Source organism: Lonchura striata, chromosome 9, assembly GCF_046129695.1.
Source record: "Lonchura striata isolate bLonStr1 chromosome 9, bLonStr1.mat, whole genome shotgun sequence".
Taxonomy (NCBI): Eukaryota; Metazoa; Chordata; class Aves; order Passeriformes; family Estrildidae; genus Lonchura; species Lonchura striata.
In genome coordinates this window covers 27,605,045-27,631,767 of record NC_134611.1, presented here as the reverse complement: position 1 = coordinate 27,631,767, position 26,723 = coordinate 27,605,045, and the positions used below count along the sequence as shown (strand labels likewise).

General features: G+C 50.3%; 1 protein-coding gene across 1 annotated transcript; it reads left to right on the top strand.

Moving 5' to 3' along the window:
• Window positions 1-1,062: 1,062 nt before the first annotated feature.
• NMNAT2 (nicotinamide nucleotide adenylyltransferase 2) lies at window positions 1,063-26,667 on the top strand. Its single transcript, XM_021525108.3, has 11 exons — window positions 1,063-1,210; window positions 17,550-17,638; window positions 18,338-18,405; window positions 19,076-19,154; window positions 20,155-20,284; window positions 20,900-20,980; window positions 21,092-21,136; window positions 21,932-22,008; window positions 23,246-23,347; window positions 23,582-23,649; window positions 23,779-26,667. Exons 1-11 carry the CDS (start codon window positions 1,126-1,128, stop codon window positions 23,879-23,881), a joined length of 927 nt encoding a protein of 308 aa, XP_021380783.1. The 5' UTR covers window positions 1,063-1,125; the 3' UTR covers window positions 23,882-26,667.
• Window positions 26,668-26,723: the final 56 nt, after the last annotated feature.

Here is a 26,723-nt window from a genome sequence, read left to right as displayed (position 1 = left end):
CTCTTCTTACTGGCTGTAAGCAGAGAGGGCTCTGCTGGCCCTTGCTCAGGGCAAGGAGCTTCTTTAGTGGAGAACAGCAATGCTGCAGGCCTAAAAGTGAGACATTTAGAGAATTAGACAGTTGGGTAGTCCACTACTAGTTTACCTTGCGGTAAAGACTAGTTTTTGGTGAATGCATAGCATCTACTTAATGTTGGTCTCTTTCAGGCAATGAAGTGGATGTGTTGGGTGAAGCTGAAGCCCCACAAGTTATTTTCCTTGTAGAACCCCAGAAAAGGGTGCTGCAGCAATGTTGTGCTGGGGCTGGAGTAGCTCGGAGACTTATGCAGGTCCCAGGCTGGGACCACCTGAGCAGCAGGGGGAACACACGTAGCTGCTCATGAGCACTGAGTTGTGCAGATCACAGAATCAGGCTGGAAAAGACCTCTGAGGTCATCAAGTCCAACCTATGACTGATTACCACCTTGTCAGCTACGTCATGGCTTTAAGTGCTACATCCTGCCTTTCCTTAAACACTTCCAGGGACGGTGACTCCACCACCTCTCTGGGCAGCTCATTCCAATGTCGAATCACCCTTTCTGTGAAGAAATTCTTCCTGATGTCTATCAGCCTAGGACTATGCCTCCTTGTTTTGTCGCTGGTTGCCTGGAGAAAATACTGACCCCCCCAACCTGGTTGCATCCTCCTTTCAGGGAGTTGCAGGGCGTGATAAGGTCACCCTTAGCCTCCTCATCTGCAGGCTAAACCTCCGGTTACATCTCCTCAGTGCTGGGGACGCCGGTGTGTCCCTGCTGCGCCTCTGTGGGTGTGGGTGCGCACAGAGAGAGGGACACGGATGTGTGCCCATCTCTGCTGTGTGCGTGGGGATCTGTGCCGGGGCGTGTGCCCCTGTCCGCGCCGCGGGGACAGATGCGTGCCCGCGGGGTGTGCACATGAGTGCTCACGCACACACGCGTGTGTAGCACCCCGCGGGCCGGGCCGTGCTGGCGAGGGGCGGCCCCGGCCCGGCTCCCGCAGCCGCGGCGCCGCCCCGCTCCCGCCCGGCCCCGCTCCATCCCTCCGCCCTCCTCCCTCCCGCAGCCGCACCGAGCCACAGACCGCGGCGGGGCCGGGCAGGGCCGCACCATGACCGAGACCACCAAGACCCACGTTATCCTGCTGGCCTGCGGCAGCTTCAACCCCATCACCAAGGGGCACATCCAGATGTTCGGTCAGTGTCCGCGGCGGCGGGGCGGGCCGGGGGAGGCGAGGGGGGGAGGCCTGGGGCTGCCCCCGGGTGGGGCTGGGCGCGCCGTGGGGCTCGGGGAGCGCTGGGGGCCGCGGCTCCGCTCCCGGGTACCGCGGCTCCGCTCCCGGGTACCGCGGCTCCTCTCCCGGGTACCGCGGCTCCGCTCCCGGGTACCGCGGCTCCTCTCCCGGGTACCGCGGCTCCTCTCCCGGGTACCGCGGCTCCTCTCCCGGGTACCGCGGCTCCTCTCCCGGGTACCGCGGCTCCTCTCCCGGGTACCGCGGCTCCGCTCCCGGGTACCGCGGCTCCTCTCCCGGGTACCGCGGCTCCTCTCCCGGGTACCGCGGCTCCGCTCCCGGGGCCGTGGCTCCGCTCCCGGGTACCGCGGCTCCGCTCCCGGGGCCGTGGCTCCGCTCCCGGGTACCGCGGCTCCTCTCCCGGGTACCGCGGCTCCTCTCCCGGGTACCGCGGCTCCTCTCCCGGGGCCGTGGCTCCGCTCCCGGGGCCGTGGCTCCGCTCCCGGGTACCGCGGCTCCGCTCCCGGGTACCGCGGCTCCGCTCCCGGGTACCGCGGCTCCGCTCCCGGGGCCGTGGCTCCGCTCCCGGGGCCGTGGCTCCGCTCCCGGGTACCGCGGCTCCGCTCCCGGGGCCGTGGCTCCGCTCCCGGGTACCGCGGCTCCTCTCCCGGGTACCGCGGCTCCTCTCCCGGGGCCGTGGCTCCGCTCCCGGGGCCGTGGCTCCGCTCCCGGGTACCGCGGCTCCGCTCCCGGGTACCGCGGCTCCGCTCCCGGGGCCGTGGCTCCGTTCCCGGGTACCGCGGCTCCGCCGGGCGCTGTCCTCGGCCGCTGGTGCTGAAGGTGCCGCGGGCGGGGACTGCCGCGGCCTCCCGAGCCCGCTCCCCATCCCTGGCAGCTGTCCCCAGCCCTTTGGGGCTGTCCCCCTCGGATGGCCGGGTTCCCCTCCCTGCACCCACATTCTCCCGCCCCCGCAGCCCCCGGGGTCGGTCCTGGCGCTGTTTGTCCGCCGCTATTCGTCCTCCGGTGTGCGAGACTGCAGCCGCTGCAGCACTTCCATTTCCTCTGACCAGGGAGGAGATAGAACCAAGCAGCCACAGCCAGGCACAAAAGTCAACAAAAATCCTGGCACTTAATGGAGATATTGGAGTACTCAACCATGAGACAATACTAGGTCGAAGGAATGGGAAATGTTTGTGTGAGATGATGGATATTACCGAGCATCCCTGTGATGATACAGATGATGGGGATGCTAGAATCACTGCTACAGCCTGGCAAGACAAGAGGGAGGGAAGGAGGGAGAGAGGAAGGGCAGTCTCCATCAAAGGCAGTCCAACACGCCATAGATAGTGTTTGGGTAAAGCTCAAAATGCCTGGAAATCCCAATGCAAACAGTGGCTCACTTGGCTGGGGAGGAGTCCTGGGAGGGTGAAGTGTCCACTGCAGACCACCTTGGTGTGCAGAGACAGGATTCATCCTTTATGTCTGATAGGAGATTTAAGGCTGGGAAGCAGATACTGAAGGTCGTGTGCTACCAGTGGAGAAACATCCCTGGGGTTTCTAAAAGCTGTATATAAGTTTCTAAATATATAAACTATATAAAAATAGTTGAAATCAGCTTGGAGTGTTTCTGCATCAGACCTTGTTTTTGTAGAACATCATGAGTTGCACCTCAGGTTAGAAAATGATGGTTTTCTAGATGCAAAGGAGCACATTGTTATTCCATTTCATAAGTGCCAGTAAAATGTAGGCCTGGACACCAATATGCTTGAAATAAAAACAAACAAAAAAAAATCTTATCCCCTAAGGAAAAAGAAATTGCCAACAAGAATCAAGAGGAACTATTTAAAAAGAAAAACAATAATTAAATTAGAAATACTTGGTTGATGGAAGCAGCCACTGATGAAAAAGGTTTCTGTAATTCACATTTAGTCTTATTTTGATTAAGTAACACTAAAGATATCCACGTGGCCTGTATTCAATGGACAAACAACAAGTAACACAATGTATTTTAGAAAATAAGGATCAGCAAGATATTAGTATGCAATGCATGTTCTCATAGACTCGCAGTAAGATTTTCTTTTTGCTCAGTACTCTTCAGTATCTTTATCAAAGATGTGAAAGAAAATATATAATCCCTGATGGTAAAAAGTGTCCATGACCCCAAAGTGGGCAGTATAGCAATTCCTGCTGGTAATGAGTCAGTTGTGCTGCCTGACCCTGGCTGGTTGATAAAAAGAGCTAGTTCAGCAGCAAAGTCAAAGGCAAAGTCATATGGCCAGCGAGGAAGAACACATGTCAAATATAAACAAAAGGCAAATGTCTTCTGCCAAACAGCGGTGGTGTCCAGGACTGAGGGGGGATTGTGCACAGCCCACTGAATGCAAACTCTGTGTGGTGCTGTAAATAAAGCAGCAAATGTGATCCTTGTACTTATGAGCAGGGGAATATCAAGCAGAAAAAGAAAGGTTGTATTATTTTCATGTACAGCATTAGCAAAACCCTTCTCTGAGGAACAGTGAGAAGAATTACATTCATTTTGGAAGCCAGGCTTTGTGGCAGGAGACTAGGGAGGCTCAGTCTGGATGCATCCTAAAATATGTTCAGGGGTATCTTGATCTTCTTCGGGGAGGGATATGTGATATGTGATGAAAGTGGGCAACTTTGCTCAGCAGAATAAGTACGGGTGAGATGCCAAGAGTGGATCACACAACCACTTCAAACTACAAATCTGTTGTGTGGCTTTGAGTGACCATAATCAAGTAATATGAGAAAGTACCTGGGTACCTGGTGGATACTCTGTCACATGAAGGCTGCAAATAAATACTCAGTCATCTTTCAGGAAAACAGGTTTTAGCTCAAATAGGGTAAGTTTGATGTGGAAATTTTCATGCATGCATCCTATAAAGATCCTGGAATACAATACTTGAGGTACCTGATAGGGACAAATGAGACTTCCATGAGGAAAGGACACAGAATTTAGCTTCTAAATCCATTATCATTTTTGTTTAAGGAACACTTCTCCCCCCAAAAAAGTGTAATCCTGTAAAGCAATAGGAATCCCAACCAAAATCTGTGTTACTCTTCTAGCTCTGGGCTATAGAATCCAACCAAAACAGTGCTTTATCCTGTAAACAATGATTTCAAACAGCTGAATTTGGCCAAAAATATTGTCTTCATCATTCAGACAAATATTTGGGCTTTGAGAACCTAATAGGAGGATTCTTTGCTTTGCTTAGAGAAAGACAATTTATCTCTTTAACATATGGCACTAATAAAGCCAAAAAGAAGTACAATATTTGCTCAGGTATGTCACTGTAAACACTATTGTATGTCAACCATAATTTTTCTCAGTGTGGATTTTACCATGTTTTATTCAGACCAAAACCCAACCTTTTCCCATAGGATTTTTGCCTGAATAGGGGATTAGTTAATTATGTGGAAGTCTCTTCTAGTGGGGGAAAGATTTCCATTGAGTTATTCTTTCCATCAGTCATATGGATTTAAGACTCATCATTGGGATTCCAGAAAGCCAGGATTCTTCTTACAACACCAAATCTGCAACTGCATCCCACCACTGAACCTTGTGAGGAGCTGAACTTACTGCAACAGAGCTCCCTGTTTCATCTGCCAGTTAAAATTCTGGATCACTGGGGCTCCCCACGTGAGGCTGAATTGTGTCTGTGTATCCAAAATGAATATAATGCATATTAATTAATACTTGGCCTAAGATATATAACGTATAACAAAAAAGAAGGTGAGACACAGTCATGTACAGCCATCCCTACCAAGGGGCTGAGACAAACACCCACATAGTCCTGAAAACACTCCAAGTTATTTGTGGTATCAGCTGCACTTTGAAAGGTGTTCTGAATCACAAATTTCAGTCATATTTTCTAGCTTTATGTGGCTATGAGAAAAAGTTTGGGATGTTACTGTGGTGGGGAGGAAAGACAAAAAGACAGAGAGGGCAAAGGTCGTTTCCAAAGCTTGACACAAATACTGGTGACCTTTAACCCAAAATTAAACTCATTTATAGCCTAAGGAGGTATGGAGAGGAGAAAGCAGAGCCCAATCAAAAAGTCTTAATAATTGAAGAAAAATAAGATTCAGAACAAAGTCCTGCTTTAAAGCCACATGAAACCCCCAGCACTGCTGGATGCAGCGAGCCCAGCTGCTCACCTCAGCCAGCACACACCAACCCCCAGGATGTTCACTTTCCTTTCTAGCTGCCACTCAGAGGAGCACAGAGCACAGGCTGCTGCTCATCCCTCCTGCCCTGCAGCAGCTCAGGAGGGGAACCTCTGAGACGTCCCCATGCTGGCTTTGGCTCTCAGCACCAAGCACTGGGACACGCTGAGTGGCACCGACACCCAGCAGTGGCACCTGCTGTCTAAAGAGCATCTTCTCCATCTTGGCCTCCTCACAGTTTGCCTCCTTCTCCCTTCCCATGCAAGCAATGCCACCCAAAGGACAAAAGCCAAGGCACCAACGTCCAAAGCAAACCTAATCCATGCAGCTCTCCTAACACGCTACAGCCCATGCTGGTACTCTGCCAGACAACGAGCTCGTGCTTGCTTTGACAATTAAAACTTCCCCATGTGGCCCCAGCTCAGGGAGCCCTAGTACAACTGTGTCCAGAGCATGAAAACCAAAATACAGCTCTGTAGAGCAAGGTAGAAAACAAATTTTTCAATTAAAAAAAAAAACATAGTTCAGTTAGAAGATGGTTTTAGGTAAAATAATGGGACTAAAGGCATCACTAGACAAGGTCAGAGACTCCAGGTTCTCTGTCATGGTGTTTCAGAGTTGGAGAGAGAGCCAAAAAATAGCTAGATTTAGAAAGAAGGTGCTGAAAGTAGTTTCTTTATAGGTTCTGCAGTGGAAAGGGCTTGTAGTATCCTGTGGATATGTGAGAATTGGAAGATTGCTCTGATGATTTCTTCAAACTGAAATGAGAGTTTTCGTGGAGTGAAATGGTATCTGGTTAATCAATGTGCTGTGGTTTTGATACTGATTTTTTTCTCTATTTTCTTTAATTAATTTTTCTTCAATTGTAGAAGAAAAGGCCCCTCTGGAATTGCCCATACCCCCTATTTTGGCTTTTTTCCCTTGCCTTTACAAAAAGTTCTGAAATTCTTCACAATCCATTCTTTTCACGTGCAAACTTCTGGCTTCATTCACAAAGCCTTGCTCATTGGCCACAGGTTTATTTCTGCCCAGCTCTAAGAAGAGCTTCATCTCCAGGGATTGGATGACCTCTTGATTCCCCTTTCCACCTCTGCTTATCAGCCTGCAAGTAGCAGAGCTTCACTGAGGCCTCCCTGCTCTTGCAGAGGAGGATTTCAGCCTTCCTCCCTCCCTTCTGGATGCACAGTGCCCACAAAGCCCAGCAATGCAGAGTCTGGGGTCCATGGGGATGTTCAGAGCTGGTCTCAGAGGCAGCAGGTTGGGTAACCCCCCCCCCCCGAAAATGGGGTGTTATCTAACTTGGCTTTTTTACAACTAGTTTTTGGGTACTATGAAGCACTTGATGGCAAATAGAGGATTCTAATCAAGTCTGTATCATCTGCCTGTATCCATACTGGCTCATCTTCAGCATGTGGATTTATTGGGTGATGTGTTGCTCCAGGTCAGCTTCTTTGGGAGGAAGAGATTTCATTCAGATGTGGCCCTCTGATAGGGAGTTTTGGTACCTCAGATATTTTAAACTTGTTTGACTGTGGAGTTTCCCCACCTACACCATTTCAAACAGTGCCCAGGACCTGGATTTGCACAGGAAAACACTGCCAGTAAATAGCCTGAATCCTGAAAGTCAGCAAATCCCCACTATTCTTTCATTCTGTCTAATTAAATTTTCCTTAGGTCCTATGTGCATCTGTTATTGAAGAGAGTTAATATCCCAACCAACAGTTAGGTAAAAAACATTTCTGGTGGAAAACAATGGAAGAGGACTCTGCTATCAAACATAAAACCCTTTTGCTTGGTTCTTAAGAAACTTGAGCAATTAAAAATCTCAGCAGGCTGCTCTTTGATTATCCACTGCCATCCTTGTAGAGGAGCAGCACTGAGGGCTGCTGCATCCCATAGCAAGGGATTGGAGATGAAAGGATGGAGTGTCTAAATAAAGAGGGATGAAGAGGCAGGAGCTGAGGCTTTTGTTAATGATGTATTGTCTTAATATCCTGAATTTCAAGAATCACTTTTTCTTATTTGATTGAGATGACTGAAGTGCAGAGCAGTTTAATGAGAGTGTCGCTGCCTGGGACAAAGCTGGGAGAAATGCCTGAGCGGCATGACAGCTTCACCCTTTCCCCTTTGCTTAAATAAGAATACATCAGCAAATGTCCAGAAGGAAAATTCCTTCCCCCTCCATCTAACAAAATCTTGTCAGGAGCTTGAGAGAGACTTTGCTCTGCTGTCTGCAACACGAGTAAGAAGTGCGGGCCCCCGTGAGGCTCCATTTCAGCCGGGCTGCAATGGGAACGCATGCTTAGCTGGAGGGACCGATCCATGGAGCTGGGAGGACGTGACGGACAGGGAGAGGCTGAAATGGCAGCCAGCAGCCGAGCCCTGCCCTTGGTACGAGGGGTCTGGCAGTCCTGGTGCCACCGTGGCTGGGTCACCTGCACGCCCAGCGCTTGTCCCGAACCCGCTGGAACTGCAGATACCCGGCTGCTGTGCTGCGAGGACAGAGCAGCACCCGTGGCTCTCTTCTGGGCACCGTTTGATATCGGTTGATGTCACATTCCTGTCACTCCACCCCATACAGACTCATTTTTTTCCACAGCCTTTATCATCCTCTTCCTGCATCTCAAGTATATCCTCTTCGTGACCCAGAGTGAGTTTTCCCGAGCACAAGACTAAACTCCATCAATAACTATTCAGGGATTCTTTTAAAATATTTATAAGCTCTTAAATATTTAGCAGTATTTATTACAGTCTCTGAGACATCACATTGACTCTATGATAATGCTACCTCCCAAAATGTGTCACATACCTTCTTTTACTTCCACCGACTATAAACAACCTGGCAGTGAGAAATCCAGTCCTACAACCTCATTCAAGAAGGATTCAAGAAGCAGGGGTTCTGCTTCTATTTAAAAACCACTTGCACTCACCATGGTGCTCTCACCTCCTGCACGCTCTTCTCTGATGCTTTTTAACATCAGCCTGTGCAATGTCAAGGGTATCAATTAGCTGCATGCTAAACACCAGCAGCTCACATCTCTCGTATAACCTTGGGCAGCTCATTTACCTGCTTGAGTGGTACAGGGGGGGAGCCACATCCTTCTGCTGCCAGGCTGCTGTGGGTCAGGTATCCCAGTGATGGGGGCCAGGGGTAGGAGTGGGTCATGACTGTGCTGATCTCTGTGCATCTGAATGGCAACAGGCCCAAAATAGACCACTGCATACTTTGGCTTCCAAAATTCCTCCTGGCAGCAAGGTTGGCAGTCTGCAAGAGGTCCTCTGAGACAAAGAAGTCCACCTGTGTTGAAGTGTAGCACAAGTACCTCCAACCTTAATCCTAACCCAAACTCCAACCTCCACCTGGGACCAGGGAGCCAAGGGCAGCCCTGGGAAGACCCAACAACCTCTGAAGACTGAACAATCAGCATAGGATAGAGACAAAGCCAGGGCACCTCTGGATTTTGACATGAGCATGCCCTCTCTGGTATTTATAACCCCTCAGTCCAAGCACTTCCATGATGCCACCAGCACCCAACCAAGCAGGGACAGATTTTCGGATGCCCTGCGTGGAGAAAGTCAATAGTGCCCATCACAACCGTGAAAATAAACCCGGGCCAAGGCACAAGCTCTCATTCCACTGAAACACTATTGTTGCTGGAAAAGGCAACCTGGCTCAGAAACACTTTTTTCCTCCCCCTTTTCAGCATCAACTAGTTTTCTTCAGTTAGCCTGAACCACTGGATGTAACTTGGTCATAACAGCAGAAATTTGCTAAATCAATATTTGGGAACAGGAAAGCCTAGATTCTTCAGAAATATGCATTTTCAAAAGCCACTGTAGGGCTTGCCCCAGGAGAAGATTAACTGAGATAAGATATTCAGGGCTGGAATAGGAGGCAGAGGCGATCCTCATGGGATGGGTGGAGAACCCACCTCCGAGCCAGGCAAGGAAGAACTTGCACAGCCCCTGCTACACAAAGGTTTATATTTTCACTGAAAATCCAACAGTCCCTAATTGAGCTTAAGCCTCCCCTGAGGAGATGACGTTTCTCTGTGGTTTGTTGGCAAGGGAAAGCAGAAAATCCACTTTTTCCAGGACAAGCTGGGTTGGGGAATGCTTAAACATGTAACTATGCTTCTGGCACCTTCGCTTTGTGCAAAAGCATGGCTGATGTTTCTGTTTGGGGGAAATGGGGTCTTGGGAATGGGTCTGCAAAGAGACAGGGTTTCACTGCTACACGCTGCAGTAATGGGAATGTGACATCCCTCTGGTGTCACCTTGAGCCTGAAATCCTACCATGGCTCTGTCACCCACAGCCTCACCAGCATCCCCCCAGCCCTTCTGCCTCTCTGTAGGTGAGATGTGCTCTGCCTGCACACTCCTGGTTCAGCCAACACAAATCCCAGACAAAGTCAGCATCTTCAGAAACTTTGCCAGCAAAGGCAAGCTGTAGGTCAGACACAGGGGGTCAGCTCCATGTGGAGGCAGCCCAAGACCAGCAAAGAGCTGCTGGACGAAGGTTCCTCATCCCTGCTACATGGGGAATTGAGAACCATAAATCCTCTGCTCCCAGTGGGATTTGTGACTGCCACGTGTCAGCCCGAAGGAGCAGCACCACACATGCCAGGACGTAAAAAGCACTGCCTTTGATGTGCTACAACAGCTTGGAAATGAAAACAAACAGAGTGCTTCCACAGGGAAATTAGGGCACTGGAAAACAAGTGTGAAAATCTGTTGGGGTTTTATTTCCCCTTCATTTTTTTTAAAGGCACTACATGACACTAATTTCCCTGAGTGAGAGGGGGACTGTGACCTCTCCAGGGATGTACATTAAGGTGCCTGTCCTATTTTACATGTTCTATCCACATTTTTGCTAAAATGACACATAAAACCATGGCAGAATAGTGAAAATCTTGCCTTTTTCTGGGAGGGGTGACAGTTGATGCACCAGGTAGGGAAAGGTACATGACCTTTCACTTTCCTCTTCAATACCACACATACAAAAAATCATCTTACCTAGAGATGCTTAATTCTTCTCCAAGGATTTTGTTTCAGTGCTATCCTGTAGAAGACAGTTCAAAAAACCTTCTTTAGGTGAAGGCCTCTTCTTCATCCATTTTTAGAATCACTGAATGGTTTGGAAGAGACCTTAAAAGATTATGTTGTTACAACACCATTCCCTAGACCAGGTTGCTCCAAGCCCCATCCAACTATCTAAGAGTTGCTTTTACCTCATCAGATGCTTTCCCTTACCTCTTTAGCCCCAAGACCTCTAAGATACCCAGAGAGTAGCCCTGGGTGTTGAACACTTCATGGAGGTATTTAACATGCCCACCCACTCAGCTTGTTACACTTTAGGTGAGATCCAGCATGGTGTTGAGAACATTCCTGCTCTCCCTGTGATAGCAGAGTGGAGATCTCCAAGCAATAACTTATGTTGCTTCTCTGTAGAAAAGGAGAGAGCGGCAGCACTGTGCTGATCACAGAAAAGTAGGTTCAGTCCCTGAAGGGAGAGGAGGGAAGAACTGGTGGCACTTCAGCTCAAGAAGCATCTCCTTGTACTTCCTCTTATGTTGCTCACCTGATGGGCATTGCCTGCTCCCTCCCACTCCATAGCAGCAGGAGTAGCAGCTACAGAAAGGAAAAGCATCTTGGGCTGGGTTGTTCTGCCATGCTTTTCCTCAGATGCTTCTTCTCAAGCTCCAGACCTGAGAACTCTTCTTCCTGGACTCCTGTGTAACTTCTCAGACGCACTGATCCTTGCAATACTTCACTTCTAATAAAAGAGGGAAAACAGGATGTCTTCACTTTCAATTATATCAAATAGTTGTCCCTCTACAGCTTCATAGAGGAAACCCAGATTCTCTGCACCAGCCAGGTCCCCTGCCCAGGCCCCATTGATCTGGGGTTCCAGGAAATGCTCTGTTATTTCTAGGTCAGCTTACTGTGACTCAGTCTCCTACTTTTATAATTTTTAGTTAGTTAGGTTGTTTTAAACACCTAGTTTCACCTTTCTGCATGAAACCAGGAGTGGTCAACAGATGGTGATGAGTCTCACTAGTCATCACTTGTGTGGCTCTGAGTCAGACACTGGTGGGGACCTGGGTGGGCTGGCAGGGTCAGGTCCTGCAGCATCACCTCTCAGGGCCTTTCACAGTCTCTGCTTCCACCGTAAATCTTGAGGCATTTGGTGGCAAGTGCTTTTTTTGTGCTTATGAAAACCTGATAAAACTAACATACAGCAACATCTGAAGCACTGTCACAGCACATGTCACAGTTGAGACAGCCATAGTACACAGAGCATCACCATACAATTTCAGAAAGCTGTAACCCATGCACAGCAACACCAGATCACTTCAGAAAGCTGCATTTGCCCCTCTTGTCCTTTAGCCCAGCCTTTTATCCCCTCATGTTCACACACTGCACTGTGTGCCTCTGTTCCCTTTGGTGGCTGCTCAGTGCCCCTGGGCACTCCCTGGCTCATTGCTGTCAGTGCTGCTCACCTGCTCCTCACAGCTGAGCCCACTGGGGATGAGGCTCCCACAGCCCCATCCCAATCACCACACACTGTGTGCCTACAAAGCCCTTCCCATATTTGTTATTTCCACATTTCCTGAGTACAGCTATGGACTAATGGGGTGGAGGAAAGTATAGCAGAGCAATTAGCTCAGAGATTAAAATCTTTTAAAAAATCATTATGGGGCTTAATGGGATTTTTCTACCAACTAGAAGCCTCCTGAGAATCTGACTGAAATTGTCTGAGAGGCATTAAGCACAAGGTAGGACAGATTATTTGGGTCAGTGGGACACTAGGATCTCCCCAGGCTTGCCTTGGGAAGGGCCAACCCCACAGTGAAGAATCAGCCTCCTGCTTCTTCCCAAAGGAGAGACCTCTCTTAAAGAGCAGCCAGGGCTTGCTCTAGTGGAAATGTCTCTTTTGGGACCCCAGGGAAGGGAGATGCCAATAGTTTCCCCAGCTCTAACCAAGATCTGACACTGGGTGAAGAAACTAGTTGGGACCCAGAACAAGGCTCTGGGGTAGGCAGGAGGGCTGGGCTCTGGGAGAAGGACACCTCTGATGAATACATCCCTGATCTGGCATTCAGAGGGCTTTATATATATATAGATAGATAGATATACACATTCAATTAGACTGAGAGTAACTGCTGGCTCCTTGCCCACACTGAGCTCTGGAAGCCCCATTTAAGTCCTGCAAGTGCTGCTAGCTTGAGAATAAAACAAAATGTGCTGGCATATCTGGGTCACCCTCTCCTGCAGAAGAAGGGATTTTAATGGCCATGTCCCACCTCCTGTCCAAGGTTGTCAGAGGCCAAATTGCTCAAAATAAAAATGAGACACTTGGGAACTGGTTTTGCCTTCTCCGTCACCTGTAGCTGTGCAACTTCTCTGTCCCAGCTCTCAGGGCTGTGCAATGAGGCTGTGCAGAGCTTTCTTGCCTCCCTACTACCTTGTGTGTGTTTTCAGAGAGCTGGCACAGTGTGAGCAAGCTGCAGCTTCAATCCCCTGTGGAGAAAAGGGCATAAATCAGAGCTGGCCTGTGGCTTTACTCCGTAAGGAAAAAAAAAAAAAATAGAAAAAAGGAAGTCTTAGGCGTGCAGATGAACCAGATACAAAGGCAAAGCAAATAAAATTTGAAATTACACTTTGAAAAATAGAACACGAGAAATATTTGATTTCAGTAATGTCAATTTAGGTGATGGAGCACTGCCAGAGGAGCCAAACATTGTGATTAAATAAACTCAGTGAGAACCTCCAAAAAGAAACATCTCTTAAATAAGGACTGATTTCCTACTGGGGAAGTGGGATGCTATTTTTTCATTCAAACTGGACAAAACCATCACTTTTCAGTTTTGTGGCCCTGGAGCATATCCTCTGATTGGTCTTTCCCTATCATCATTTCTCAGGAAAGCAGCAGAGATGAAAATAGTTGAAGTGCATTTGCAGGGCAGGCGAGCAAAGCTGGTCTGGGAAAGCAGGAAAGTGTCACCAGTGCCTGGGATGGATCCAAGTGTCACCCCTGTCCCTTCCCTCCCCAGCAGAGCAAGGCTGTGGTCACCCAGCAGCTGCCAGGCACAGAGCCATGGCTGAAAGCTGCCCATGCCACAAGTAGGCTGCCAAGGGGCTAATGCATGTCTTGGCAGAGCCATCGCCCTGAGTTTATTTATGTCAACAATGTTTAAAAGCCATCGAGGCTGCCTGGAGCATTATGGACAATTTACTCCAGAAAAGGAATGAGCTGTTCATTTACAAACTGACATCCTTGCATTGGTGTGGCTGGATATAAAGTGCTCATAGAAAATGAAAATACTGGAGGGGGTTTTCTGTGGTCTGGTGTAATCTCTGGACATCACAGGTATTCAACAGGCAAGAAATGGGCTGAGAAAGGGACGGGAAGCTGTGAGAGAGGGCTGAGCTCAAGGACAACAAATGGACCAAACACCAACTAACTGTCAGAGAAGTGGAAGTAAGATGCCAAAGACTTAGGACTTTTCAGGCCAAAATCTACTTTTCTCCAGGCAAAAATCTTTGCACAAGCAGGGAGGGAAGGTTGAGAGTTGCAGACTGCTGACCACAAGGAATACAGCTGAGAAGAGAATTGGCTACTGCCGTGTCTTTGGCACTAGCCATGTCTACAGGGAGACCACGAACCTGATCTCCACAAGCAGCATGTTTTGCAAGAAAGGCATAACACATTTTGTGAAAAAAAAAAGGTCTCTTTTGAGAACATGGACTTGAGGGCTTGGAGCAAGCACTGCAAGATCAAAGCAGCCACAGCATTTGAAGCAATGACCCATGAAATCCAGCCTGCTGTTTCCAGAAACCCAGCGCAATGGCTGCTGATGGGATCCCCTCATCCAGCTTGTGCCAGGGGCACACACCATGGTAGGAAGCACTGCACCCTCAGCCCAGGGCGGGCCATGAGCCACCAGCACCCCTGAGGTCTCTTAAAAGAGCTAAAGCAGTTTTGTCTGGCCTTGTGCAGAGGGGAGGACTCAAGGCTTGATGAGCTAACGTGTCAGGACAGGCTTGGCTACCATGGCCTATTGCCCTCTCCATTTAGCCACTGAATGGTGTGTCAGTCTAAAGAGATTCAAGCTGTAAAAAAATCAAAATAAGCTCTAAACACAGCAGCATGATTGTAGTGAGGACACATGCAGATGCTGCAAACTAACACTGCCATTTTTGAATCACAAAATCATGGATCATCTAGGAAAATATCCTTTAGATTGAGTACAGCTCTTAACTCAGCACTGCCAAGGCCACCACTAACCCATGTCCCCAAGTGCCACCTCCACATAGCTTTTAAATCCCTCTAGGGGTGAGGACTCCACCACTGTCCTGGGTGGCTGTGCCAGGGCTTGACAACCATTTACATGAAGAATTTTTTCCCAATATCCCATCTAAACCCATTTCCTCTTGTCCTGTCCCCTTTTCCCTGGGAGTAGAACCTGATTCTCACTAGGCTCTACCACCAGGGAATTGTGAAGAGCCAGAAGGTCCCCCTTGAGCTTTCTTTTCTCCAGGTTGAACCCCCACCCAGCTCTCTCAGCCACTCCTGGTGCTCCAGACCCTTCCCCAGCTGTTCCCTTCTCTGGAACCCTAACCCTTCTCTGGAACCCTAACCCTTCTCTGGACCTGCTACAGCACCTCAGAGTCTTTCTTGTTCCACCCTGAAGCCACGGTGCCCCCTGCCCCAAATCCTCTGCCACCATCCCAGCAGTAAGGGCATCTGCTCCTGTCACCATGCCAGTGACACAGCTCCAGTGTGCCGCCAGTGACACAGCTCCTCTCCAAACTGCATTTGATGCATTATTTAAGAAAATGCAATCTTTTCAAAGGCTTTTTCTTTGAAATGTATGGCTGTGAAGGATTGCCTTAGCTGATGGTTGTATGAACAAGAGAGTCTGCAGAGTTTCCTGAAGGACACAGCCCTGCAAGCAAACAATGTGCTCTGCCCCAAAACCAAGAGAGAACAGCCCAGTTTGGGATGTGAAAGGGTGCTCTGCAAGTTGTGGGCAAGACAGAGCCAGAAGGCAGCTCTCCCCATTCCCGACACCATACTGCTACTTCTTAGCCCATATTTGCCCAAATACTTCCCTTGCAGGGATCTAATTGTCAATAAATGTGCTCCTGTTTCCATGCATGTTTAAATTATATGTAGTGCTTCTGAGGAAAACAACAAGCTCTTGGAAATGCAGATCCCAACTTAGGAAGCAGCCTCATTTTTACAGGTTTCCCTAAAGACTGTGCAGGTTTAAACTCAAATGAGCAGTTTTGATGGCAATACAGCAGCAGCACCCCTCTCCTGCCAGCAGCAGAGCCCTCCCCAAGTGCTGCAAGGCCATCAACAACCTCTCAGATCCATGCCATGGTCAGTGACACCTTCCACTAGAGCAAGTTGCTCCAAGCCCCAGCCTACCTGGCCTTAGATACTTCCAAGGATGAGGTATCCAAAATTTCTCTGGGCATCCTGTGCCAGTGCCTGTTTTCTGCAGAAGAAATGTTTTGTTAAGGCAGAAGGTGGTGGTGGATATTTGGTGTGAACTGGAAGCTGGAACTGAGGTGACATGCCAGCAGCATGGGTCACATTGCCTGAAGACATAGAGATGGTGCCAGGCTGTTTAAATATAGACCTTGAGGTATTGGTAGCCAGGAAAAACCTTTGGCTTTTGCCACCAAGAGCTCAAGACAAATTGATACCATCAGCCACCCCTGAGAGCTTGAAGCAGAGTTTGCATACGAAGAGTTCAGCTCTGAAAGATGAACTTTATAAAGGGGTCATACACGAAGATGGACAGATCAGTGTTTTTAATCTTCTTTTGGCAAGACAAATCAAGTCAGGGCAAATCAGGAAATAATGAAAAGATGTGTTAATTTAAAACTCAGCATTATCTTTTTTGTTAGGGAATTTTTAAAAATTTGCATTTTATTTTGCATTATGATAAAAAAGTAAATGCTGATCCATCAATCTTCGCTTCTCCCTGCCTGTGCAAAAAACCAAACCCAAGCATACTGTGTCTTGCTGCATGTGCTCTCATGGGATTTTGAGGGCAGGAAGGATAATTTTGGTGCATTGAATTCAGGCAATCAAATTTTACTCCCTTGCACCTATCAAATGATTCAAGCCCACTTTTCCCTCTCTGGAGGCTGGTGTGTCCAGGGCACAAGAGCTGGGAAGGCAGCCAGAGTGAGGATTTCAGGTGAGTCTGAGGAAGAGGCTATATTAAGGCTGGCAAATTTCCCACAGGCTGTCACAGAGACCTGAGGCTGCTCAATGCCCTCGAGGGGGGGAAAAAGGTCCATGGCAATTATATTTCCTTAATTTACTTTTAACTGACAGAAGCTGAACAATATTCCCTAGCAGAAATTTCAAAATTTGGAGGAAAAAAAAATTTGCCCAAGTGACTCAGAATCCTGGAATGGTTTGGGTTGAACGGGACCTTAAAGCTCATCCTGTTCCAACTCCTGCCATGGGCAGGGACGTGTTCCACTAACCCAGGTAGCTTCAAGCCCCATTCAACCTGGCCTTGGACACTTCCAGGGATGTGGCAGCCACTGCCCCACTGGGAACACTCACCCTTCAGAAGGACCTCTCACCATCCCCCAGGGCAGTGCCAGACACTGAGTTCAGTGTCTGAAGGATGTGATGCACAGTGACATCTTGGGTCTTGAAATCACCACCTCCATTTCAGAAATGCTCCTTTTATTTGCAAATCCAAAATATCTTATAGATCTTGAAGAAAACAAGTTTCTAATGGCTCATCAATCTTACCTGCCTTTTTGCTCTTACCTTCCTTCTTTTCCCTTGCTACTGTCTCAATAGCTGTGGTAGATGCGTAGGAGATCAGGTGAGTTTGGCAATTTGTCACTAGGATTTTTATCCTCAATGCCACCTTAAGGAAATACAAGCCTGGAGCTGAACATCTCTCAGCATAGCTGGGACATGGGCAGCACATTGTGCTGACACAGGCCAGGGAGGGGTGTAAGAGCTGTGCCCTGAGGAGGGACTGCCTGGGCTGTGGCTGCCAGGGTGCTGCAGGGCTCAGTGGGTCCTGCTAAATCCCCCCCCACCCTTTTCCTTGTCCCCCCTCCAGAGCGAGCCCGGGATTACCTGCACAAGACCGGACGCTTCATCGTCATTGGCGGCATCGTCTCGCCCGTGCACGACTCCTACGGGAAAACGGTGCGTGGTGCCCGTGCCCTGCGTGACACGGCATCCCCGGGTCAGGGCATCCCCCGGGTCAGGGCTGGGCACGGGCAGCACTGCTGACCTGTGGCCCCCTCATGGCCCTCTTCTGCCTGAGGCAGCTCCTGACCTTGGGAAAGTCTCAGAGGGAAGGATAAAAACTGCAGTGAGACACTAAAATGAGCCAAAGTACTAGACAGCAAAGAGAAACATTCCCATCCAAAACAGTAGTGGTGGTGATGCCTTAAGTGGGGGTTGGTGGGTTTTTTTAGCTTGAATTATTTCAAAGCAAATTGGGTTGGTTTTTTTTTGGGGGGGGGGGAATATCAAAATTATGCAAATGAGTGAACTTTAGAAGACCTTGTCAAATAAGGAGTAGCGAGCTTACTTGTCTCCTGAAAGCTGGAGGAATTTCATCAAGAAACCACCCCCTCGGGTTGGCCCCGTTGGAGCACAGGTCTGGGAGTGGTAGTGCTGAGCAAATATCACCACCCCAGCACTTAGCCAGGGCTGAGCCCAACAGAGACTCCTCCCCTCCAGCAAACGGGAGCTTCAATAAACTTCTGTGGGCAGGCAGGAATCCTTCTGGCCTGTCTCACATGAGTGAGCCTGATGTTCTGCCCAGAAAGGTTTTCAAGCCCAGGCTGGCCAGAGCAGAAGGCTTCATAGCTGTTCTTCCTTCACCTTCCTGTGCAGGGGCTGGTCTCCAGCCGGCACCGCCTGACCATGTGCCAGCTGGCCGTGCAGTCCTCCGACTGGATCAGGTGGGTGGCACAGCTGGCACCTGCCACGGCACCAGCAGCCCCTGCCCCTTCCCTGCACCGTGGGGACAAAGTCCTGCATGCAAAGTGGAGATGCCACCAGCCGGTAGAGACAGCTCCAGGATGAATTTTCTTCCAGCCCAAGCTTGACTAAAAATCATAGACCTTCCCCTCCCAGTCCAGCAGAGAACAAACAAGGACTGTTTTTACCCTTCAAGGGAGCCCTCAGGATTTGGGGAGCCGTTCCAGCCCCTCACCGAGCCTGTGCTGTCTGGGTGATACCCAAAGTGACTCAGCCTTGTGGCACCTCCCCTGTCCACACACGTAGCACCAGCCTGCAACTTCCACCTTCCCAGCACTGCCAGGTGGCATCTGGTGGTTGAAGTGACACCAGAAACATCTTGGGCTGCCCTCAGGAAGCCCACATAGTTACATCCAAGCCAAAAAAGCTGGTTGGTTGGGTGCCAAGCATGGGAAGATGACCAGGCTCCAGAGCTGCTAGGGATGGCTATGGAGAAGGGCTGGAGGAAGGACATGGTCCATGCCAGGGCTGAGGCATCGATGATGGCTGCTCATGGCACTGCTGGCCAGTCCAGTGGGGAGGAGGTGGCATGGGCAGGAGGTCCAGGCAGTAGCCATGAGTGACTCTGTTGCCTTGCTGTGCTTCTGGCAGGGTGGACCCCTGGGAGTGCTACCAGGACACCTGGCAGACCACCTGCAGTGTGCTGGAGCACCACCGCGACCTGATGAAGGTGAGGCAGCCCCTGCACCGTGGGTGCACCAGGGTGAGGGCATGGGGAGGGGGCATGGGGGTGCTCTTCCACCAGCTCACAGCCATCCACAAGCAAAACACAGCGAGAAGACCTGCAGGAACACAGTGAGATCCTGACCTCGAAGGGGTGAGACCTTGTCACAGCGGCTTTGAGGTCTGGGCCCTGATGGCAGAAGGAAATGGAGCCCTCCAGCTGGAGCCAGCAGCCACCCTGGACTCAGCAACGCCAGGAGGGCAGCAGGGCTTAAGGCAGACTCAAAGCAGGGGTGGGCATAAAGCACATCATTAGTGATGCCCTCCTTCCTCCTCCCTGAGGGAGGGAGGTGTGGAGGGGCCTCCCTGCTCACCAGCTGAGCCAGAACTACTCTATGAACCTGACAGAGAGATTTGACAGGAAAATTCAGCCTCTGGGAAGCCCCCAGGGAGCACAGCCCCAGGATGAAAAGCTCCAGGCAGTCCTGAAAGCCAAGGAGGAAGGTGACTGCCCTTGGGTGGCAGGGGTAGCAGAGCTGCTGGTTCACTCAAATATAGGAAGGAAACCAAAGACAGGAAATGGATGAAAGAGCATTGTACAAGCTCACAGACAGCCCAGAGAGGAGGCACAGGAGTGGCATTAGCCAGCCCAGCAGGCTGTCCAGTGCAGCCAGGGACTGTGGTGCTGAAGCCAGGTAGTTGCTGGTGATACCTTCCTTTTCCTGTAGGGATGGGTGGAGGAGAAGAGGACATGAATGCTCCTTGCTAACCCACACAAAAAAGTTGATACCACCTTAAACATGAGTCATTATCTACAGGGCCCCGATAGCCCCAGGCCCATTTGGTGAGGTCAGATGGGACTGGAGACCCTAAAGTGAGCTGGGATGTACCTGTCACAAAAGGTAACCTTGAGCCAGGGCTGCAGAGGCTTGTTACAGGCTCAGAAAGGTTTTGCAAAGGTGCTGTGGTGAGGGCACTGTTCCAACTACATCCTTCCCTGATTGCAGAGAGTGACTGGCTGCATCCTCTCCAATGTCAACACACCCTCCATCACCCCTGTGATCGGCCAGCCCCAGAACGAGTCCTCGCAGAACATCTACCAGAACAACAACAGCGTCTCCAGCAAGCCCACAGCAGGTAGGTGGCAGCAGTTGTAGGGAAGAGAGGGATGGCTACTTCCATCCCACCTCCAGCCAGGGCTGCCAAATATCAGAACAGATTATTTTTGGACAGGTGTCTCATCAGTCTTGGTGCACCAAGTCCAGTGTGGGGCAGGGGTGTGATGCAGGAGTCAGCATTCAGCACAGAGAGGGCAGAAGCCAAAAACAGCTAAAAATGGCTGTGAAAGTGCCATGGACTTCAGCTGGATGATGTCTAGGCAGTGAGACCAACAAAAGGAAAGGTTACCTAGTACCAAGGGAAGAACTGGCAGGAGAGATGATGTAGTGGGATTCCCTGCAAGACAGAGGGATGTGCACCATAAAGGTATTAGCTGAGAAGAGGGAAAACTACTTAAATCCCATTAAAATGGACACCTTATGATTTTCTACATTATTTTAGCTGCCTAGCTGGTCGCTTTAAGACACAGTGGAGCACTCTTGGGGGTTAAGACCATGAGAGGAGGTGCTGGGAGATCTGGGAGTAGTTGCACACCCAGGCACAGGAGCATTTTGCAGAACCAGGGTGGCTGAAGCGCGTGGATGGGTTAATTGCACAGCCTCTCTCCCATTAATTTTCCTTCTTCCCCTTTAGCAAAGATCTTGGGGAAGGTGGGAGAGAGCCTGAGCCGGATTTGCTGCGTTCGCCCGCCCATGGAGCGCTTCACCTTTGTGGGTATGTAGAGGAAAGGGTCAGCATCACCCCTAGAGACCCACTCCCCACCCTTCCTCCCAACCCCTCTTCGAGGCTGGGCACCAGCACCTCTCTTTTGCTGCCCTTTCTCAGATGAAAATGCCAACCTGGGGACTGTGATGAGATACGAGGAGATCGGTGAGTACCCAGCCCCTCTGTGCACTGCTCCCACTCCTCTGGGCGAGCTGCATGCTTGGGAGCATCTGCATGGCAGCTCTGGCACACACAGGTTCATCTCACCTTGGTGCCAGCTACTGGGGCTCCAGAATGCAACAGAAACTCAGCTCAGCTCTAACTGGGCTGAGCCTAGTCCCATTGGCAGATAACAGCATGAAATATGGGAGTGCAATGGGAACACAGCTCCCAGCACTGGCACAGACCTGCCAGGCACCCTGTCCTGAGAGTCCCCTCAAGTGCCATCAAACTTGACCTCCCATGGTGGTGTCACCCCATGCCTGCAGCCCTGCAGAGCCTCACACAGCAGCAGGAGAGATTTCAGCTGCCTGACCAGCCATGGTTCCCTTTGTTCTAAATACTTTTAGGGGGTTAACCCCGCCAGACATCACCCAGAGGTCTGCATGGGGAGTTTGCTGGTGGTTTTGAGACCCCTTTTCACACACAGCCTGGGACTACAGCTGCCCTAGCACTAACACCATGCCGAGCCTAAAGGTTTTGGCCACCTGGGAATGCCAAACAGTGAAGCATTTTCCCATGTAGCCACCTCTTCTTACCCTTCTGTGGGGGTTTAGTGGCTTTTATCAGGCAGTTGTGCAAATAAATTAATCCCTATGGGCCGGTCAGAGCAGAAAACTTCCCACAGCACAATTTTCTTGCTGAGCTCTAAAGCCAACCCTCAAGCTGGGGAGTGGGGGTGGGGTGTCCTTCTCAACCCCCTGTGCTCTCACCTCTGGGCTTCTCTCCTCTCTTTTCCAGAGCTTCGCATCTTGCTGCTCTGTGGCAGTGACCTACTGGAGTCCTTCTGTATTCCTGGCCTCTGGAATGAGGCAGATGTGAGTCACCACTGCCAGGCACCCCTCCATGCTCTTCCTCTCTGCTTCCCACAGCCAGTGCTCCTGGGAGCCTCTAAGTCCCTTGGGATGACAGGAGCTGTGCCCACCATCTCCACTGCCTCCTCCATCCCAACCCTGTCACCTCCCCTGCACATTTCCACTACCCTGTTCACTGTTAATGCAGAGGACATCACCTGAGGTGGAGGGTAAGCCCATCCCAAGGCATTTCCAAAGGCTGTGCTCCCACTCCTTGTCCCTCAGAAGGAGCCAGTATCAAGTAGATACCAATCCCAGCAGAGTGAGTTATGCAGGTAGGAAATGAAGTATTTACAGGAGTTGTCCAGATATTAGGAATTAAACATATTTAGAGGCAAATTAACATCTTTCAGTGTTGGTCCTTGCTGGAAGAAGCCATATTTCCATGGGAGAACACCAGCCCTGGAGAGGGGCCAGGCTGCTGACCCACCAGCTGGGTTGGAGCCATGCTGGCTATGAGGGCTCCCCCATCTCCTCCCTGAAATCAGTCAGTCAACACAAACCTCCCTCCTTGAGCTTCTAAGTCTTCAAAAATCAATTACCACATCTTCAATCCTTCAGTTTTAAAGCATTTAGGCAGCAGGCACCTCCTTTGAAGGGCTGGAAAAATTGAAATGAGCCAAGCCCTGAGCCCAGCACAAAGGATGCAGCAATTACATCAAAGCACAGGCAGAAGATGCATTCTGCTGCAGCACCTCTTCATAGACTCCTGCTGCCTGAATTTCCTGATCCAAAGCTCTTTTGGATGAGCCTGATTTGCCTCATGTGAGATAGGTGTGAGCACTATGAGTGGTCCCCATAGAGCAGCAAATTTGGCTAAACTTGGAAGAACAATCCTGCCAGACCTCTGTCAGGATCAATATATCCATCCTGTTCATGAACCCTTCCAGCAAGGCAGCGAACTCATTCACCTTGGGCAACCTCTTCTGCTGTCACCTCCTTCTGCCACAAGTTCTCCTCAAAGCCTGACCTCAACATTCACTAACAGGATTTAACCCTGTGCCTTTTATTTCAACTACTGCCGACCACATGCCCGCATAATTCCATGTTTCTGCCAAAGGCTGTTGACACAGCCTCAAAGTCACTCCCCATCTCCCTCCAGACCATGGTCCAGCTTTCAGGGGCAGGATGGGATTAGTAGACAGTGGCAGGTTTTGTGTGGGGCAGCTATAAAGCTCTCCACACCTTGTGTTGCTCCCAGATGGAGGTGATCGTCGGGGAGTTCGGGATCGTGGTGGTGCCCCGGGATGGAGCAGACCCTGAGCGGATCATGAACCACTCCTCCATTCTCCGCAAGTACAAAGTAAGTGAGTGAGTGGGTGCACGTGGGGCCAGGGAAGGCTGCGAGAGGGCTTGTGGTCTCTCTTCACCCAGGGGGACACTTCTGTCATGGGACACAAAGCATCTCAGGGTCAGGTGCTCTCAGCTGATGGGTAAGATGAGCAATGGGTCACCCCACAGCAGGTGGGGAGGCTGGAGTGGCAGATACCTGCTTTCAAGCCATCCCTTCACTCCTGTTTTCCTCTTTCCCCTGCAGAACAACATCCTGGTGGTGAAGGACGACTCAAATCACCCCATGTCAGTTGTCAGCTCCACCAAAAGCAGGTGGGTGAAGCAGGGCTACTCTCACTACAGAGTGGGGAGCAGGGTGTCCCCAGCCAGCCTCTCCATTTGCAGGGGCACCTGACCCACCCCAGTGGGCTCTGACACCTTTCTCTCTCCCCATGCTCCCAGACTGGCCCTGCAGCACGGGGACGGACACGTCGTGGATTACCTCTGCCAGCCCGTCATTGACTACATCCTCAAGAGCCAGCTCTACATCAATGCCTCTGGCTAAGTGCCCGAGACCTGGCAGCGAGACAGCCCTCGTGTCCCGCCTGCCTGCAGCTCTGCATCACTCTTTTCTCTCTCTCAGTCCATGTCTCCATCTCTCTCCCCATGCCATGGCCTCCTGCCCGTGTCTGCCTCTCACCCCCAGCACCAACACTCTGTTGTGCAGCCGTGTCCAGGGAATGGTTTGGTCTCTTTTTCTGGGGTACTGCCCTGCCCTGTGTGCGTGGGGAGGGAGGGGGGCTGGTCAGGGAGCAACATGCTCCGTGTGCTCCCAGCATGTCCCTGGGAAATGGTTCCTCAGTCCATCTTCCCAGCATGCTCAGAGCAGGGGCTGCCTATTCTGCATCATCTTACACAACCTTTGCTCAATAAATCTGGGTGATTTTTTTTTTTATTAAGTAACTTTAGTGTGAGCCCTTTGGGCCTCTCAGCCCAGTGACCAACCAAACCCTGGCTGGCAGTGGACAGTTGTAACAATCAGCTCAGTGCCCCACGGCAGGGGAACCTCCTCGGGCCAGCCATGAGACAGCCCAGCTAACAAAATCCTCCTCCTGCCCTGAAAAGTCATGGAGAGGGCATTTCTAAAAGGCAGCAGAAGCCTTGGTAGAACAACATCCTGGTGGTGAAGGATGTAATGAACCATTACAGAGAGAATGACACATCTCACCTTCCCTTAGCTGCAAGAACTGAAGCCACTCCCTAGGCAAGTGAAGTTGGGGTGATGTTCTACTCTTACCCAGTGTCAGGAGGCACATCCCACAGCACCTAGAAAGGGATCTGCCTTTTATGGGTAGAAAGAAGCAGGTGGTGAGCCAAAGCCTCTGGTGAGAATTTGCCCCAAACCTGGCCATGTCCACCCCCATCCTCTACCCTCCAGATCTCCATTTCTGCTCCTTCTGTCTTCCCCTGCCACTCCTACTCTCTCCCTCTCCTTGAAGAGTTCATTAAATGCATGATAACCTCCCCCTCCCAAACCAGCCATGGCCACTTGGCACATTCCTTGGGACAAGCCAGGCTCCTGCTCCTGCCTGTGATACACCTCCTGATGCCAGAGATGGATCTGGTGGAGATGCTCACAGTAAAAGCAGGACAGGTAATGTGGAGCAGTTACTGAAGTCTTGTGGAGAGGAGGATTGCTGGAGAAATCCTTGTCCCATTGATCATCCCTAGGGCACAAGGACCCTGAACAGCTGCTGGGGAAGCTCACAGCCATGAAGAAGGTTTAGCCCTCACCTTCTCCTCTCCCTTTGCTCCCTGTAACCTTATATCACTATAGGTACAGTCCTTCTGCCTGTGGCTGAAGGTCCTTCGGGGTCTTTCAAGGAAAGATGTGAAAATTCTTTTCTTTTGTCCCTTAAAATCCATAAAGGGTAACAAGTAGCTCTCAGACAAGCTCCAAAGGTGGGACTTTGTGCTAAATTTGGTGACCTGCTAGGTGCTGCTGGCATCCTTGGAACAGCAAGCCACTGTGGACATACAAAGAAACCCACAGCCACAGTGTCCTTGCAGCAGACAAGATTTTAGGAACAGTAGTTGACAACTCCTCAGGAAGGCACAGCCCTTCCCAGAAAGACAGGAGTGATGTGACTCACCCAAGGGCCAGAAAAAGGTCTTTCCTTGTCAGGGATTTCCCTCTGCATGGAGAGGTTTGTTTGGGAACTGTTCTAAATTTGGCAGCTGAGTCCCTCAGTGCCAGCTCTGGTATCTACAGGCCATTGAGTACATATCCCATAGGATGAGGAGCTATGGAGATGCCAAAGCAGAGAAGGTGGTGAGTGTGTGAAGGACTCTGCTCCAGGGAGGCTTTCAGCCAGTCTGAGCTGGTCACCACCACCGCAGTGAGCTCCCTAACAGTGACACCTCCGGGTGCCCTGAGACACCCAGTGCACGTCAGCCCCTCGCTGGGCTGCTCTCCTCCTGCTCCTCTTGTACATTCTGTTTGTCAGCCTCCCTTCCCTCTCTACCCCAACACACAAATTGTCCCAGACAGCAGCCTCCCCTCCTTTCCAGATGTCCCCTGTGTTTCTTAGCTCCAAGCCAGAGAAACAGCAATGGTGGCAACCAGCCTCCAAAACACACAGAGGGACTGAACCTCCTGGGGAGCAACACTCTGAGGTGGCAGCAAAGAGAGCAGGTTTTCCTCAAGGAAAGACCTAGAAAATATTTTAAACAATGAAGAGAGGGAAAGAAAGAATCATGTCCAAAAGCCATCTCTGATCCTCCCTCCCTCATACACAAAAGGGGACCTGGGAATGCCACGGCCTCCTGATCCACATGGTTGGAATGGTGAAGATGATGAGTTTGTTCTGTCCTACTGCTCTTACCTTTGTGTACCCACTCAGTAAAACTCACAGCATGGGGGGAGGGATGGGGGTTTGTAATGGGGCCTTCAGCTCTGGGACTGGTTTGGAAAAATGTCTTTGGGTGGGCACGGGAAGAAAATAATCATCTGTGATGATCCATGTGGCCACTGGGGAGGTGAGGATGGGGGTTTCCAGGGTGCAGGAGAGGTGTGGGAAGAAGCTCATGGGTTTTGGTCTTTGAACCGCCACTTTTTATCAGTCAATTTACTGAAAGCAAAATGAACTTCAAACGTCTTTTGGGGAAAGAAAATAAATAAAGGGGGGAGGGAAAGGGGTTGAAGTTTCCATGCCACCAATTTCACCTTTGTCAAATGTTTTGGAGCCTTTTTTTTCTTTTTTTTCTGTTGCTATATGAAGAAACAGTCATTGACAAAAAATACTTTATCAGCAAAATGTTTAAATTATGTAATAAACAAAACAAAACAGAGATGTTACTGGTGTGACTTTAAAACAGCCCCCAGCCTGAGTCAGAACAAGAGAGCA